The sequence below is a fragment of the Narcine bancroftii genome, assembly GCF_036971445.1.
Source record: "Narcine bancroftii isolate sNarBan1 chromosome 2 unlocalized genomic scaffold, sNarBan1.hap1 SUPER_2_unloc_2, whole genome shotgun sequence".
Taxonomy (NCBI): domain Eukaryota; kingdom Metazoa; phylum Chordata; class Chondrichthyes; order Torpediniformes; family Narcinidae; genus Narcine; species Narcine bancroftii.
The window spans coordinates 234,292-246,552 of NW_027211799.1; the positions used below are offsets into that span (position 1 = coordinate 234,292).

Here is a 12,261-nt window from a genome sequence, read left to right on the forward strand (position 1 = left end):
TTGACACACATTAGAGACTCAGCTGGGGTAGATCTGGCAGCAAGCAATGGCCATGAGTATATGGGGAGCACAGCACCTCACAGGGGGGGGGGCAATGGCCACAAATGCCCCCCCCCCCCACCCTGGCACCAACCCTGGTAACAGACTCCAGGGAAGCAGAGGACTAGCACAAGGCACCAGTAACAGGGAGACCATCCCCCCCCCCCCATCTATGGGAGTGACCACGGCAGCTGACCAGTGAGGGACCACACTGGCAGTGGGCTGATGGTGATCAAGCTGGGGAAACCATGCAGGCTGCTGGCGACTGTGGTTGAGGGTTCACACCAGGCTGTGCACTGTTGGAGACTGGCTGAAGGGGTAACCAGGTATTGGAACCAGTGTGTGAGAGGGTGCCAAAGGTGCTGAACTCTGGGGAGACTCTTTTGCTTCTTTCTCTGACTGTAGGGGGCGCTTCAGGCAATTTCTGCTGATGGAGAATCTATCTTACAGACGACAAAAACAATTTCATGTAATAGGACAGTGTTTTCATACATGACAATAAATTGAATCTTGAATCTTGGTTTCCATCTTCCTTTCTCGGATGTTTTAACCCTGCAAAGATATTGATCCCTCTCCAGTTCAGGTGAAACTGATCCCTTTTTCACAGGTCAGACCTTCCCCAGAAGAGATCCAAATGATCCACAAATCTGAACCCCTTCCTCTGCACTAGCTTTTCAGCCACACATTTATCTGCCACAACTCCCTCTTGTTGCCCTCACAGGCAGCGATCCAGTGATGACCAGCCTTGCCCTTTAGCTTTCTTCTCAACTCTAGATTCTCCCTTCAGGACCTCAGTCCTTTTTGCATCTTATGTCATTCGTACCAATGTGGACCCCAACATTCTATGGATTTGATCAGAGATGTCTCTGACCCTGGCACCTGGGAGATGACATAACATCAGAGAGTCTCAAACCCTTTGAGGGAATCTCCCATTTCTTGTCCTCACCAATGAATGCCTGATCACTACTGCTCTCCTCCTTTCCCTTCTGAGCCACTGAACCAGAGTCTGTGGCAGATTCTTGGCTGCTGTAGGTCATGTCCACCACCATCCACCCCCCCCGATCCAAATGTTGTTCCTGTTATCGAGGGAAACGGCCCCAGGGGTGCCCTGCACTGTCTGTTCCCGTTCCCTCTCCTGACACTCACCCAGCGACCTGCCTCTTGGGGTATGATGACCTCCATCACTCTGCCTCCACAATGTTTCTGAACTCGGTCTGTGCAGAGCTGCAGCTGAGTCCACATCTCACAGGTGTAGACATCAGTTACCCTTGTGCTGACCCAGATTTCCCACATCCAAGAGGATACTATTCCCCTGGCTGCCATTCCCACTGCTCCAACTGTACAATAAGTCCTCACCACATCTGCTCAGACCTGTGCCTTCTGACTGAAACCTATTTCCTATGGGGCTGGTAACCTGCAACTTCAGCTACTGCTCATTGGGGCTGCCAAACCCCACTTCCACTGCTATAATGGCCACTCCGCCTTCTTTTATTGGCTATAGAGTCAAACTCATGCAAACACCTACCTTCACTGCTGCTTTTAATAACTCACTGAAAGTATCACCTCTGTTAGCTTTTTTGAAGAAGCAGATAACAAAATTGTTTGAAGGGGATTGGACACCTGTTTGTCTCATGCAGCAAGTGGAACTAAAGTAGGAAGGCCCAGCGTTTGGCACGGACAAGCTTCTGTGCTGTGCTGTGGGACTCTCGGATATTCTCAGGTGCATCAGCCAAACTTCAAATGGTTGCATTGGCTTCACCATCCCAGGCAACTCAGCAGAACTCCAAATACTGAAGTAAATTGTGGGATTGTGTCCATCAACAATTAATTCAATCACCTCCTGTTGTGCTTCTCTTCCTCAAAATATTGTTTTGAGAGTTTTTCCAGAATTTCTCCAAGAGGCAGATTCTATGGAATTCCTGTCATGCTGAATTACGACTATTTACCTCACTAGCTGCAGTCTCCTGTGTGGCCCATTTAGACATAACATTGCCAAAACATCTGTACACTGCCTGACGTGCCCTTGATCCCTAACAACACTGATGTTTCCTACCATTTCTAAATGTTCCTGACTGAATCCATAAACATGAGCATGGGGATTATTAACAGAGACACGGGAGAGTCTACAACTTAACAATGCATGAAAACAGACCAGTGAACACTGACCCACGTTTCAGGAAAGGTGTGACCACTCAGCATGGATAAAGTTATTGAATTCCCACTTCTACCTTGAAAAGTTTGGAACCATTCACAACAACTGTGTTATAAAGGCCAGGACTAGCAGGAAGAGTGATTCAGGTTTAATCTTTGTGCACTGAATGACAGATTATGAAAAGGACATGATGTGGTGGAAACGTGACTCTTGTCCACAGAAATATAAAATAATGAGAAACAGGTCCCTGTTCAGCAGCCCTTGTCAGCAAAGTGCCTGTGTGGCTAGACCTTCTCTTTGACAGAGTCACTTAAAAATATCAGATTATCTGTAAAAGGGAAAAAATAAATAGGGTTAAGTGGATAAAATCCGATGAAAAATTAGACCACATTGACTGTTCATTTTCAGATCTTCTTGAAACTTATCACCTTCTATTATTTTGACTTTTCTATCTGGGACACATCTGATAACCATCCCACCTTTCTGGAGGGATTTATTTTGTGTGGTTAATCCAAAGTAATCTCATCATTTAACCAAACAATACGGTCATTGCACGAATCAAAATGGATGCAGAGATTTGTTCAAAACATGGAGCTTATCCTGGACCAACAAGGCACAGCAGCACCTACTCTTCCTAAGGAGAATGAGGAGGGCAGGCCTACTGGCCCCTACCTTGACAACATTATGCAGGATCACAACTGAGAGTGCCCTGCCTGGCTGCATCATTGTGTGGGACGGTAGCTGCAAAGCGTTACACCAGAAGTCAATACGGGGGATCATCAAAACGGCCGAGAAGATCACTGAGGTTTCTCTTTCTCCTACTGACGACATTTACCAGGAACGTTGCTTAAATAGCGACTAAAGAATTATTGAGGATCCTTTCCATCCTGCACACAGTATCTTTAACCTACTACCATCAGGAAGGAGGTACAGTAGCGTCAAAATATGAACAGCCAGTCTGGGAAATAGCTTCTTTCCGCAGGGTGTGAGACAGATGAACAGTATCGTGTAACTGACTAGATCATCCCAAAATATTTATGTACATTTTAAATTATATTTTTATGTTTATGTATATTTCTTGTGTTTGTGTGCGTGCACGCTGTGGTCCAGAGAAACACTGTTCATTTGGTTGTGTATGTAGTCACACGGAAATGAACTTGAACATATTTCAAACAGGTTTGGAAAGTTTAACGGTTGGCGTAGTGTTTACTGCAGCACCAGCGACCCGGGCTGGAATCCCACGCTATCTGTAGAGTTTGCACATTCTCCCCGTGATTGCGAGGGTTTCCTCTGGGTATTTCGGTTTCCTCCCACCCTCCAAAGAAGTCTGAGGTTGTAGGTTAATTGATCACATAGGTGTATTTGGGTATTGCTGGATCCTGGGCTGGAAGCCTGCTGTATCTTTAAATTAAAATGAACATAGAATGGTATATTGGCCTTCATATCAAGAGGGTTTGAGTCTAGGAACAAGGATACCTTACTGCAGCTGTACAGGGCCTTGGTGAGACCCCACCTGGAGTATTGTGTGCAGTTTTGGTCACCTTATCTAAGGAAGGATGTTCTTGCAATGGAGGGAGTGCAGAGGCGATTCACCAGGCTGATACCTGGAATGGCAGGAATGACTTAGGAGGAAAGATTGCGCAAATTGGGATTGTACTCGCTGGAGTTTAGAAGATTGAGAGGGGATCTCATACAGACCTATAAAATTCTGGCAGGACTGGACAGAGTGGATGCAGATGGGATGTTTCCAATGACGGGAAAATCCAGAACCCGGGGCCATGGTTTGAGGATAATAGGCAAACCATTTAGGACCGAGATGAGGAGGAATTTCTTTACCCAGAAGGTGGTGAATCTGTGGAATTCATTGCCACAGAGGGCAGTAGAGGCAGGTTCATTCAATCTATTTAAGAGGGAATTAGATCTATTTCTTCAGTATAAGGGTATTAAAGGTTACGGAGAGAAGGCGGGGACGGGGTACTGAACTTTAAGATCAGCCATGATCTCGTTGAATGGCGGAGCAGGCTCGAAGAGTCGAATGACCTACTCCTGCTCCTATCTTCTATGTTTCTTGGCCCAAGTCTGTGTGGTGAACATGATGTACAAATTAAGCTAAAACTCTGCTACTTGATACATACCACTCCGTTCTCTCCATATTCATGTGTCTTATCTGGAAGCCTCTGAAATTCTACCAATGAATAATTATTTATACACTGTACAACCACAAAAAAATGGGGAAGGGGAGGTAGACAGTATATAAAGGGGTAAAATGGGGAGGTGGTAGGGACAGTGTCATGAAGTGTTGGCCGGGAGGTTAGACGGTCAAGATACAAGGTGGCAGGAAGATGGAGAGAAAAGTGAGAAAGAGTGCAGGCAAAGGAGAGATGGAAACTTTGGAACCAGTTAGGAGTGAATTTAATAAAAGTTGGACAATTCATTGTTCATAACATTATGTTTAGGCTATCCAGAAAGAATACGTGTTCCTGAAACTGATGTTTAGCCTCTTCCTGGCAATGGGTGAGGTTGAGACCAGTCCAAGTGGGAATGGTGAGTGGAATTGAAATGGCTGACCTACAGAGCACAGATGCTCAGCGTCTGATTGCTCCAATGTACAGGAGGCCACAGGGAGTATACCAAATGCAGTAGATTAGTCTGGATAACGTGTCACACCTGGAAGGTCTGTTTGTGGCCCTGTTTAGAGATGAGGGAGGAGACAAGTTTTGAACCTTCTGTGAAGTGCCTAAGAGGGTGGAAAGGTGGGTGCGATGTGAATTTGACGCGATGCTATTTTGACGTGACACACATTTGACGAGAGAGAATGGGGAGGGAAAGGTATGCCTGGTGGTGGGTGGCACTGAGGGTGGCAGATGTAGAGGCGAATAGTGAGGAACAAGAGAATTCCACACTTATTCCGTGTGGAAGGAGGAGAGAAACAAGAAAGGGCAGTGATGGCAGGAGGAAGCCAGAGTTCCTGGAGGAGGACATATTGGATGTCCTGAGTGGAACCGATGCAGTAGAAATGCAGGAATTGGGAGAAAGGGACGGTGTCTTCCCAGGAGACAGGGAGGGAAGAGGGATAGTCCAGATTTTAAATGTCTGTAGATAGTTTGTCTCCTGAAATGGATAATGTCCCTGGCAAAGATAAGATCATTAAAATTAGTTTGGGTAGAGGCAGAGGTATTATTGGAACAATAAAATCTTAGATTTATTTCCTACATGGATGAGAGGAGGTTGGAGGATTATGGGCAAGGAGTAGGTAGGTGGAACTAGTGGAGTTTCACATAAATCGGTGCGGACCAGAAGGGCCAATATGGCCTGTTTCCGTACTGTAAATTGCTATATGGTTACACACAGAGAATGGTGTATACCTGGAACAGGCAGTTAGAGGTAGTGGTGGCAGAAGATACCATGGTAGCATTTTAAAGGCTTCCATTTAAAGGCTTCCAGATGGACATGAGCATATGCAGTTAATAGAGGAATATGAATCATGTGGAAGTATCAGAGTTTTAGTTTAATTCGAGCATTGTGTTCAGCAAAGACGTTGTGAGCCAAAGAGTCTGCTCCATGAACTTGGCCTTGGTGGCGCAATCGGGCTGTTTCTGTGTTACAAAATCCTGGTTATTCCTTGCTTTATTTGGCACGAGGCATAATTTCAAAGATTATCATTCATATGAAACTAATTAAACCCAAATTAAATGGACATTTGCTTACCACCCTGGCATTATTTACATGTTCAAGTTACACTTCATGTTCTGTTCTTCACTGTCCCTTCATTTCTCCTCCACTCTAATTGCTCAAAGGTTAGGTAGCCAGAATTATCCAATAAAATGTGGTGAGTCATTCTGCCCATCATAACTGTGCTGGTTAAGAACATGCCTATCACTACTTGTCCACAGGAGGCCCAGCTCCTCACGTGCACACAGAACGAACCCACCTGCTACAACTGTTGTTGCCTGTCGTCGAACGTTGCTTTTGTCAGTATATTCTCCATAGTCCAGCTTCCCTTCTACATAAATTCTTGCTCTGCTCAGTAAAAGAGAAATAAATCTAAACAAAAGCACAATCATATTCCAACATTTCATAAAAAAGAACGAGAGAGTGTAAATCTGAAATAAATCAGGAAAGACTGGTGATAATCCATGGGATGGGTATCATTTGTGGAGAGACATGTCAATGGCCTTTTATCCATCAGGTCCTCAAAAGTCAGAGATCTGTCACCCCTCCACTGAGCACAAAGTGCCCATTGACACAAATACAACATAATTAGAATTTTAAATTTCCTGTAATTCTGGTCTTCCCAGGACCCTGGGGATCCAATCTTTTATAAATTCTCTCATATTCTTGCCTTCTTCATCTTCCTTAAGGCCCACTATCTTTATATTGTTTCTTCTATTATAGTTTTCTATTATATCTATCTTCTGAGCTAACAGCTCCTGTGCCTCTTTAACTTTTTTATTAGATTCTTCTAATTTCTCTTTTAAGTCCTCTACTTCCATTTCTACAATTGTTTCTCGTTCTTCCATATTTTCCACTCTTTTTCCTATCTCTGACATGACCATTTCTATTTTATTCATTTTTTCTTCTGCATTCTTAATTCTTCTTTTTATCTCATCAAATTCTTGTAATTGCCGTTCTTTCACTGATTCCATATATTCTTTAAAAAAAGATACATCCATTGTCTTGCCTTTCTCTTCTTCTTCCACTTCTTTCTGTTCTTCTTCTTCCTCTGGATTGACCATCTGTTGTTTCCTTGTTTTCTTTTTACCCTCTTCTTTCTTGTTGTCCTTATTGTCCGTGTTCTGCACCTGCTGCTGTGCTGCAGGTGTCTCTCTCAGCTGTGGAGATCGACTCTGCAGCTGTTCCCCCCTCCCGTCAGTGGGTTTTTTTTCATGCGCGGTTGCGCACTTTTACTCGGCTCTGGGAGCCATTTTTGTAGTCCCGAGCCCGGGACCTCCACTGACCTGAGGGAGCGGGCCTCTCTCTCCGCGGCGGGCCTCTTCGGACAGGTAAGGCCTTCACCTTCTTCTTCCGACATCTTGCCTTCTTCTTTTCTTCCCGTTGTTTTTGGTTTTTCTTTCTTCGCTGCCATTGTCTTCACACTTTTACTTTCACTTTGTTTTGGTTTTTAAGTTTGTGCCTTTGCTTTTTCTCTATCTTTTTTTTAACTTTTCTGGAGAGGGCTGGAGTTCCCCGACCGGCCACTACTCCATCACGTGACTCCTCCCTTAGAATTTTAAATTTGATGTTCAGCATGGTAACAGCCCACGAGCCATTGCAACGCAAATACACCAATCAATGTACAGCCCCTGTATGTTTTGAAGAATGGGAAGAAACCAGAGCCCCCGTGGAAAACATTATGCAGACATGGGGAGAAAGTACAAACTCCTTTCAGACAGTGCTGAATTCGAGCCCAGTTCGCTGGAGCTGTAACTAGCTATGCAAACCATGCAGCCCAGAAACAGGCCCTCCCACCCATTCAGAACTATTTACTCCACCTTGTCCCATTGATCTGCACCAGGACCACTTCCCTCCACACCTCTCCCATCCATGTATCTATCCAATCTTATCTTAAATGTCAAAATCAAACTCTCCACATCTACCACATCTGCTGGTAACTTGTTCCACACTCTCACCTGCCTCTGAGTAAAGAGGTTCCCCCCGAATGTTCCCCTTCAACATTTCACCTTTCACCCTTAGCCAATATTCTCCAGTTCTTGCTCATCTAACTTCAGTGGAAAAAAACTTGCTTGCATTTAATCTATTTATGCACATCATAATTTTGTACATCTCGATCAAATTTCCCCTCATTCTTCTACGTTCCAGGGAATAAAGTCCTAACCTGTTTAACCTTTCCCTGTAACTCAGTTTCCGAAGTCCAGGCAACCTTCTAGTAAATCTTCTCTGCAGTCTTTCAATCTTACTGATTTCCTTCCTGTAGTTGGCTGACCAAAATTGCACACAATACTTCAAATTTGGCCACACCAATGTCTTATACAACTTTACCATAACACTCCAGTTCCTGGACTCAATACTTTGATTGATGAGGGCCAATATGCCAAAAGCTCTCTTTGCAACCCTATCTACCTGTGACACCACTTACAGGGAATTATGTATCTACATTCCCAGGTCCCTCTGATCTACCACACTCCTCTGTGGCCTACCTTTAACAGTGCATGTCCTTTCTTGGTTTGTCCTTCCAAAATGCAATGCTTCACACTTGTCTGGCATTTTTCAGCCCAATTTTTCAGCTCGCCCCAATTTCTCTGCAAGCTTTCCTCACTGCCCACAACAACTCCAATTTTTGTGTCATCTGTTAACTTGAAGATCTAATTTATCATGCAGATCAATGATATGGATAAGAAACAACAATGGACCGATCCAAGAGGCACACAACTAGCGCCTCCATTTAGACAGGCAAAGATCTACTAATACTCTCTGGCTTCTACTGCAAAGCCAATGTCTAATACAATTTATTTCCTCCTCCTGAATACCAAACGACTGCTTTCTTAACCAACTCCAATGTGCACATTTTCAGAGCCTTACGAAAGTCCTGAGAAAATATTCATGGCCTTATCTTCAACTTTCATAGATCCTCTTCAAAACTTGACAAAATTAGTTTGAATCGACCTGCCACACACAAATCCATGTTGACGATCTCTAATCAGTCCAAATACTTGTATATCAGATCTCTGAAAATACCTTCCAGTAACATCAGGTCTATTTGCCCACAATTTCCTGGATTATTCTTGGAGCCTTTCTTAAACAACAGAATAAGATGAAGTTATTCTACAATTCTTCGGCACCTCACCCATGGTTAAGGACATTTTAGATATTTCTGCCAGGGTCCTTGCAATTTTTACACTAGCCTCCTTCTAGGTCCATTAGAATATCCTTTCAGGCCATGGGGATTTATCTACCCATATTTACCTCAGGACAGCAAGCACCTCACCTTCTTTAATCTGAATAGATTCCATATCCTCTCTGCTTATTTGCCTCACTTCTGTAGACTCTTTATTTGTCTCCTGAGTAAATGCAAATACACACAATCTACTTAAGATCTCTGAGGATTTTCTTTCACTTTGTCTGCCAAAGCAACCAGTCATTTAGCCCTCCTGATTTCCTCTTTGTGTTTTCTTGCATTTTTTTAATCCTCTGCAAGTTCCTCATTTGCACTCATATCACAATTACAGCAGAGAAAAATAACCCTCCACAACGTTCCCTCCTCCACAACGTTCCCTCCTCCACAACGTTCCCTCCTCCACAACGTTCCCTCCTCCACAACGTTCCCTCCTCCACAACGTTCCCTCCTCCACAACGTTCCCTCCTCCACAACGTTCCCTCCTCCACAACGTTCCCTCCTCCACAACGTTCCCTCCTCCACAACGTTCCCTCCTCCACAACGTTCCCTCCTCCACAACGTTCCCTCCTCCACAACGTTCCCTCCTCCACAACGTTCCCTCCTCCACAACGTTCCCTCCTCCACAACGTTCCCTCCTCCACAACGTTCCCTCCTCCACAACGTTCCCTCCTCCACAACGTTCCCTCCTCCACAACGTTCCCTCCTCCACAACGTTCCCTCCTCCACAACGTTCCCTCCTCCACAACGTTCCCTCCTCCACAACGTTCCCTCCTCCACAACGTTCCCTCCTCCACAACGTTCCCTCCTCCACAACGTTCCCTCCTCCACAACGTTCCCTCCTCCACAACGTTCCCTCCTCCACAACGTTCCCTCCTCCACAACGTTCCCTCCTCCACAACGTTCCCTCCTCCACAACGTTCCCTCCTCCACAACGTTCCCTCCTCCACAACGTTCCCTCCTCCACAACGTTCCCTCCTCCACAACGTTCCCTCCTCCACAACGTTCCCTCCTCCACAACGTTCCCTCCTCCACAACGTTCCCTCCTCCACAACGTTCCCTCCTCCACAACGTTCCCTCCTCCACAACGTTCCCTCCTCCACAACGTTCCCTCCTCCACAACGTTCCCTCCTCCACAACGTTCCCTCCTCCACAACGTTCCCTCCTCCACAACGTTCCCTCCTCCACAACGTTCCCTCCTCCACAACGTTCCCTCCTCCACAACGTTCCCTCCTCCACAACGTTCCCTCCTCCACAACGTTCCCTCCTCCACAACGTTCCCTCCTCCACAACGTTCCCTCCTCCACAACGTTCCCTCCTCCACAACGTTCCCTCCTCCACAACGTTCCCTCCTCCACAACGTTCCCTCCTCCACAACGTTCCCTCCTCCACAACGTTCCCTCCTCCACAACGTTCCCTCCTCCACAACGTTCCCTCCTCCACAACGTTCCCTCCTCCACAACGTTCCCTCCTCCACAACGTTCCCTCCTCCACAACGTTCCCTCCTCCACAACGTTCCCTCCTCCACAACGTTCCCTCCTCCACAACGTTCCCTCCTCCACAACGTTCCCTCCTCCACAACGTTCCCTCCTCCACAACGTTCCCTCCTCCACAACGTTCCCTCCTCCACAACGTTCCCTCCTCCACAACGTTCCCTCCTCCACAACGTTCCCTCCTCCACAACCCTCTCCTCCAACTTTTCCTTAAATATTAAAATCTACTACTTCAGCCGGAAGCCCATTCCACACTCCCACCACCTTCCGAGTGAAGAAATTCCCCCTCATGTTTCCCCTAAACTTTTCCCCCTTCAATCTCAATCCATGCCCTCTTGTTTGAAAATCCCCCACTCTCAATGGAAACAGCCTGTCCACATTGACTCTATCCGGCCCCCTCAGCATTTTAAATACCTCTGTCAAATCACCCCTCAATCTTCTACACTTCAGGGAATAAAGTCCCAGCCTGTCCAACCTTCCCCTGTAACTTAAATCCTGAAACCCAGGCAAAATTTTTGTAAATTTTGTAGTAGAAATAGGGTTGTGATAGTTGGGGATTTCAATTTTCCTAACATTGATTGGGAAACACAATCAGTGAGAGGGCAGGATGGCTTAGACTTTGCACAATATGTTCAAGATTGCTTTTTACAGCAGTATGTTGAGGTGCCTACCAGAGGGGAGGCAGTGTTAGATCCATTGTTAGGGAACGGAATAGGGCAGGTGACGGAAGTGTGCGTTGGTGAGAACTTTGGATCCAGTGATTATGGGTCCATTAGCTTCAACTTAAATATTTGCAGAAAATTATATGGGCTGATCTTTTTTCTGGAAGGAATGTAGAGGAGATTTGGAGGGTATTTAAAGAGATATTGAGAGTACAGGATCTTTACGTGCCAGTCAGATCAAAAGGCAAGGCCAAAAGCTTAAGGGAACCGTGGTTTTCTGGAAAAATTAGGAAGTTGGTTTGGGATAAAAAGGGGGCAATTACTAAATTTAAGAAGCAAAAAATTGATTTATTACACAGATTGCAGAAAAAGGAAATTAGAAAGGCAAAAATATGGTATGAGGTGTCAATAGCTGATAAGGTAAAAGTGAATCCAAAGGGTTTTTACAGATATGTAAATAGTAAAAGGAGGGTTAAGGATAGAATAGGACCACTGGAAAATGAGAGCGGTGAACTGTGCGAGGAACCGTGTCAGATGGGAGAGATATTAAATGATTTTTTCTCATCTGTTTCACAAAGGAAAAGGACATTGGACTATGTGAGATAAACAAGGCAAATGGCTTAGTTATGGAAAAGATAGGGATTAGTAGAGAGGGTTTTGATGCTGCTAGGGTCAATAAAAGTGGATAAGTCTCCTGGTCCTGATGGGAATTTCCCCAGGACGTTGAGGGAGGTCAGGGAGCAAATAGCGGAGGCACTGTCAGTGATTTTTCAACGATCACTGGAGGAGAGTGTGGTGCCGTGGGATTGGATAGCTCTGTTGTTTAAAAAAGGCATGAAGTGTCGGCCAAGTAATTATAGTTCTGTAAGCTTGATTTCGGTGGTAGGGAAAGTTATGGAGGGTATTCTTAGAGATGGTGTGTATGAATATTTAGATAAGCAGGGATTGATCAGGAGCACTCAGGATGGGTTTGTGAAGGGGAAGTCATGTTTGACGAACCTTGTTGAGTTTTTTGAAGAAGTGACGAGAAAGGTGGATGAAGGTAGGGCAGTTGATGAAGTC

The 12,261-nt window shown here is 45.3% G+C and overlaps 1 protein-coding gene across 1 annotated transcript in view; it reads right to left on the minus strand.

Annotated features, from left to right (window-relative positions):
* Positions 1 to 2,324: 2,324 nt before the first annotated feature.
* The window catches only part of ssbp1 (single-stranded DNA binding protein 1), a 50,115-nt gene continuing 40,178 nt past the window's right edge, over positions 2,325 to 12,261 (minus strand). The window contains exons 7-8 of the mRNA XM_069912211.1: positions 6,123 to 6,211; positions 2,325 to 2,519 (exon numbers count right to left, since the gene is read on the minus strand). Of these exons, the coding sequence (XP_069768312.1) occupies positions 2,476 to 2,519; positions 6,123 to 6,211 (133 nt within the window). The 3' untranslated portion in view covers positions 2,325 to 2,475. The remainder of the gene's footprint in view (positions 2,520 to 6,122; positions 6,212 to 12,261) is intronic.